The following is a 6,031-nucleotide window of genomic DNA, read 5'->3' on the forward strand; positions in this document are numbered from 1 at the left end:
GTCAACATATATTACACAGCGCTGTACAAAGTCCATAGTCATGGCACCGGCTGTCCTTCAAAGGGTCTCACAATCTAATGTCCCTACTTCCCTCATATGCTATTGTCTTTATGTATGTTAATCTTTTATACAGCCTAAGGTCAATTTTGGGAGGAAGCCAATTAACCTAAATTCATGTTTTTTGGGATGTGGGAAGAAACCGGAGTGCCTTGAGGAAACCCATACAAACATGGGGAGAACCTGCAAACTCCATGCACATAATGTCCTGGCCAAGATTTTACCTTGGGACCTAGCGCTGCAAAGGCCAGAGTGCTAACCACTGAGCCAACCATGCGCCCTTGTGTGCATACAAGCCCTGCAATAAAATTGAAGTCTTGAAACAAATAATAAATCTTTTTAAATATTATGCATGGTGTCACAGACAGCTACCAGGATCCTCCCACTGCCGACATATTTTAGGATTTGTAGATTCCCCTATTTATTGTACAGCTCTGCATAATATGTAGGCACTTAATAAATCCTATTATTAATAATTATGCTGCAAACTTTTTAGTTCATTAGAGCATTCTCCAAAAGATATGAAAAATATCCCATGTCTTTACAGTAATTGAAAACTCTAAAATAGAGCAAGTAAATTGTAAGACATTCCCAATATATAGAAAGATTTATTGAAACCTTAAGAGGATAATTTGCTAGATCAGTTTATAGTACTAGGGGATTAGAATACAGTGTAATCCTGCCACCTAGTGAACAAAGTCATTGCAATCAGTCTGCACTCTACTTATTTTTTACTGGTTTGTTTCAACTCAAAAATATAAATAAATAGAGGGAAAGGCAAAATAGAAATCTTTTTAAATTATCACTATAGACAGTTTGTTCCACAACAAATAAAAGCTAGATCTCACCTGACTTATTCTCAGTGTATTCAGTTTCTGTCTCTAAATTCAAGCCTAAAAAATTGGAAGCTCAACAAGTTCTCAGGTTCCAGCAGTGTTCATCTGGAGCACCCTCATAGCAAGAGGCTGCACTCTCGCCCAGCAGCACATCTGTAAGCCTGTGTATTCTGAAAAGCTAAAACGTAAGGCAAACAAAATAAGTACTTGCATCATAATCTATATATTATCCAGGTATTTTAGCCATTAGGCCAGGGAGATATACTGAATGAATGAGAAAAAAAAATACACACAGTCAATTGATACGAGTTGCAATTATTTTACTATACACACAAAAAAACTCATGCTCCTGTAAAATAACATATCAGATTTGTGACATCTGGATAACAGGACATACAGAAATCCTCTGTACAAGTAAATTCTATATTATGAAAATAAAGACTCTGAATGTTGCATTTCTTTAGCCAGCAGCATTAAACATTTCAGCTTTACAACATTGCTGGAATTTTCATGTATCTTTACTACCTTTATATATCCAGCTTTTATGTGCAAAGTACTATTAGCATTTGCAGGGAAGGCTACACAGCCGTAAGCATAGAGGCTACAACGTTTTGTGAGCAATTGCATAATAATCATGAAGAAGAGTTGGGAAGCTGCAATTCATTTTGATCAAAACTGGATCAGGGACTTATGTAAAAACCCACAGAGCAGACCGACATTCCAACATCATACTGCTACTTTTTAAAAGAGTAGTATAACTCTGATGTCAGAAAACTCTAGCTCCAGTCGTATAGAGACATGGTGGATGTATTAGGTCAGGGGTGCCAAACAGGTGGATCGCAAAGGCAACGTGAGTAGATCGTGGAGCCCTGGCTTTCAAAATAAACTCTACCGAGCACAGGAGTTATTAAGTTCACGTTTTTATTGCTGGTAGATCATTTGGACTTTTAAAAGTAGCTTGCAAGCCAAAAAAGTGTGGGCACCCCTGTATTAAATGATTTGTATGCCTAAAAAATTATCTCCCTATGTTTACATATTAAGGAATAATCATTTCACAAGCACACTGCACAGACAGAATGGACTTTACATAACTCAGATTACTAGTATTAATGTAATGGTAGCATTACACTTTGAATACTGTATAGAACAGGGATGTCAAACTCTGGCCCTGGGGGCCAAATCGGCCCCCATCCTTTTTTTTGGCCCCCAAAGGAATCCAGAATGTGAACTGCAGCTGGCCAGCTGCTGCATTGAAATAGCGCCACTACTACAATTCCCAGGATCACTCGCGTCTAAAAACCAGCGGGCTCTCTGCCTATCTGTGGCCCTGCATTGGACTGTTTTACTGATGCAAATAATGCCGAGAATTTTAGTAGCGCCAGTATTTCAATGAAGAGGGAGTTCCAGCAGCGGGCCACTCATAGGATTAAGCTCCGCATTGGCTGCGTCTGGCATTTCCAGCACTCCCCCCTAAGCTGTACTTTTCCTTGCTACTCCAAGGTATGGACTTGAAATGGTTGGATTTTCATAAAAGAAAATTGTTACTATTGTTAGCCTGTGCAAAAAGGTTACGATTGAAATTTAACTCTGAAGGCTATAAATAGAGAAAGAGGCATAAGATTTTTTCTTAAATAAAATTATAGGCTTGTTCCAGATTGAACGTGAAGCAAAACCTCTGTTTCTGTATGAAAAGATTTTATATCTAATGAGAAGGAAAAATTTCCTAAATTTTTTCAATAAATTTCAAGGTTGGCCTGCGACTTTGCCTACGTCTTTGTTTATTTGAGTTTGACACCCCTGGTATAGAAAGAGAAGTTTGATATTCTGCTTGGTCTTTTTTGCCATCATAGACACAGCATTTCTCTTACTCCAAGTTTTTGTATAGGTTGTATCCCCGTTCCTTTTCTGTACTCAGAATGCAATAAAATTCTGAACCCCACAAGACAAGCTGCAACCCAGCTAAACTTACCGCAGTGTCCTCCCCAGCACAGACTTTTCAGTAGGGTTTTTGGGTGGTTACTAAAGAGTTGGGTCACAATACAGGGGCCACCACCCGCCTACAGTTTCCTCCCATCCAGCTTAAAAAAAATACTGCTACCAGTATATTTCAAATTATTACAATGGGGGCAAAACGGAAAAACTGGGAAAGAATAGGTAGATTCTAAGCTACTGTTAGGTTGTATTGGCTTGTTCTTTTCAGTCTCGGCAGGGACACAGACCTTCTACTCTATGCAATTTACAAACATTTAGCAAGTGTTCCATATTATTGGACACCTTTCTTGGATTTAGCCACAGGTGGAGCTGATGACATTCTGCCATTACAGCTCCCAAATTTAGATGATTGCACTACAAACTGAAATAAAGGCACACTGAGGCAAACAGAGATCCTGAACATGGAAATCCTAATTCAATCAGCCTATTTTTTTTATATTTACATTTTCTTGGAGATCTGGCACCTGCGTGATATGTGAGAGGTCAAGTTTTTTTTTTTTTTTTTTTTTTTTTTTTTAACATTGGGCGTTCATTGGTCACCAGTACTTTACACCTATATGGTGTCTATAAGCAGGGAAACTATATACAATGTATATGTAGGTAGCCATTGATGATCGTCCTAAAGATATCAGATCCCTGGTTGTCTATAGCATCAGTTTTAAGACCTGGAACTAGCATGCAGCATGTGGAGGATAGTCAAAATGGAGAGTATTGTAGCCACTGTATCAACACGACTGATAGGCACATAGCATTTTAAGAAGACATCAGCAACCCACAACTTTCTTTCATTTTACACTTCTGCATAAAAAGTGTCAGTTCACTGAAAACTGAACCAGAAATTAGGCTGGGTCAACATGGGTGTTTTTTAAAAACACATGTAAACGTTCCTATTGGATTTTTATGCACTTTTATTAGCTTCTTAAAGCTTGCCTTTAAAATGCGGCATTTCAAATTTTACCGCGTATGTAACTAATTTGCATAGTGCTCCAAAACATGGGAAACCGTCCAATTGAAATCAATGGAAGCAGTTACCCGCGTTTTCCAGCGTTAAGCCAGCGGTTTAACTTTTTAAATGTTGCAAGCTTTAAGATAAACGTCCTGGTGTAGATTAACCCATTGTAATGCATGGGGATTTCAAACACGGGCTTTAAAAGCCTCAGCTTAAACGCTGGGGAAACAGTTTGCGTAGACTAAGCCTTAAGGCTGGAGAACGGGGGTGGTTGGTGGTCATACAGCTGGAATCCTAAAGAAACATAAGTAATCAGTGGGTAACTTCCACAATATTTTATAAATAAAAAAACAAATCATGATCCTTTACATAGGGGTTTCATTGAGTAACCTCTGTATAAATTTCATACTGTGCTGGCACTTATTGGAAACACCGGGCTCCAAATATTGCCTTGGACACACTTCTATTTACTTTTTATGTGTCGATGGTTAGCTTTGCAAATCTGTACTGAAGAGAGGATGGGTTTCTAATTAATACAATTCCAATCTTGTCACTAGCTTGCTGTAATAAGTGCAGAAGGCCCGTTAAACTAACAAATCCTAAAGCAGCACCACATCCTGTAGCCATTGAGAAGTCACCCTGTGTAACGTGGCCAAGGAGGAGCCTACTGCAGTGTGTGGTCACCTCCGGTATAGGATTAGGCCATAACCCCAGTGTCAGTTGATTATTGCCAAGTGGTTCTGCATTAGTCTCCATCTTCTCAGAGCCTTCACGCTTAGACTTAGCTTTCTGCTTTCTCAGCTCCTTCTTATAATTCACTACTTTTTTCTTAAAAGAGTCACTGTGTTTGGGCTCCTGGGGGCCTGCGAATGTCTTGTCTTTGCTCAGCTGGATGAGGTCTTCCTTAGAGGGAATACAAATTACTGCATGGAGCTCTGGACTTCCCTTTGTCATCATGGACAGTCTTACCCACACCAATGACTTTGGAAAGTCTCGTAGAACAGGGTTCACTAGACTCAACAGTTCTTCAGATGGGGGGTGATTGGCTTTCCTACCACCACGTGGATCACAAAACACAGAAAGCTCTTTTAAAACCTTTTTGTTTCTGTAAAACATAGAAAAAATTTATTAGAGGTGATGTTACATTTTTGCAGCCTTTATTTTTATTCATTATTAAACATTACAATATGTGCACACTATAATTCTTATCCTAGAACAATGGCCTTGATGAAGGCTCTGCGTGAACATTTATCATTCTTCCCACCCAGCACTAAAACTGTCTACGTACACACGTTAAACTTTTGTAGTTGGAAGGGAGCCTTTCCAACAACAAAAGACCAAAAGATGCATGAATGAGTGCTGTACATACAGCACGGTTCTGCTCTATGAAGAGGGGAGGGGAGAGAACGAGCAATAGGCACCCCACTGCGCTTTCTCCTATTCACTTGCATTACGGCCATTTATGGATCCGCCAGGACAGATCCATGAACGTCATCGGACAGTCGGTGTACACACCTGAGATTTTCGTCTGATACTAGCCCTGAAATGATCTGACGTGTGTATGTAGCCTAATGTATGGCACCTGTTTGGCAAAGGTACCCTGGTTTCTTTGTACTGCATTTAGAAGCGTATTCCTTGGTATGCATACATCAATGAGACATTTTACTCACATCAGATTCCACACACTTCCTCAGGGTTCAATCTTCCCAAGACAATGAAACAGTTTAACCCTTTAAGCAATCATTTTTAAATAGGATAAAGTTCTAGAAGTAATAATGGTGTGGAAAATAAATAGGAGGTTCCCACTACATGGTTTTAACTTTTATGTATAAAAAATAATATTTGACATACCTTAATACAGAGAAACCTTTTGGGCCAACTTCCTCAAAGGGCTGTTCAGTGCTGACAGCAGAACCAGAATCCATGTCTATATCTTTGGGAGAATCTGCCTGCTCTTCAGTTCCAAGATCCTTATTCTGTACAGATTGATTTAGTTCTGCCCCATCTTCCGTTCCATGATCTGCCTCCTGTGTAGATCTGTTTACCTCCGCTCCAGCCCGTACCTCCCACTCTCTGGTCAGTTGCCCCCAGGGACACAGAAATGGGGCCAGAATTCCATGCTTGATAAAGTTTGTCCTCTTTGCAGGTGGACGTCTGATATGAAACAAGAAGAAAGTCTGTCCATTGAAAAATTCTA

At 39.6% G+C, this 6,031-nt stretch overlaps 1 protein-coding gene across 1 annotated transcript in view; it reads right to left on the reverse strand.

The window, feature by feature from the left end:
* Nucleotides 1-1,196: 1,196 nt before the first annotated feature.
* Nucleotides 1,197-6,031, reverse strand: part of POP1 (POP1 homolog, ribonuclease P/MRP subunit) — an 18,300-nt gene continuing 13,465 nt past the window's right edge. The window contains exons 15-16 of the mRNA XM_072410858.1: nt 5,686-5,988; nt 1,197-4,939 (exon numbers count right to left, since the gene is read on the reverse strand). Coding sequence (XP_072266959.1) covers nt 4,309-4,939; nt 5,686-5,988 — 934 coding nt within the window. The 3' untranslated portion in view covers nt 1,197-4,308. The remainder of the gene's footprint in view (nt 4,940-5,685; nt 5,989-6,031) is intronic.

Source organism: Pyxicephalus adspersus, chromosome 5 (assembly GCF_032062135.1).
Source record: "Pyxicephalus adspersus chromosome 5, UCB_Pads_2.0, whole genome shotgun sequence".
Lineage (NCBI taxonomy): Eukaryota > Metazoa > Chordata > Amphibia > Anura > Pyxicephalidae > Pyxicephalus > Pyxicephalus adspersus.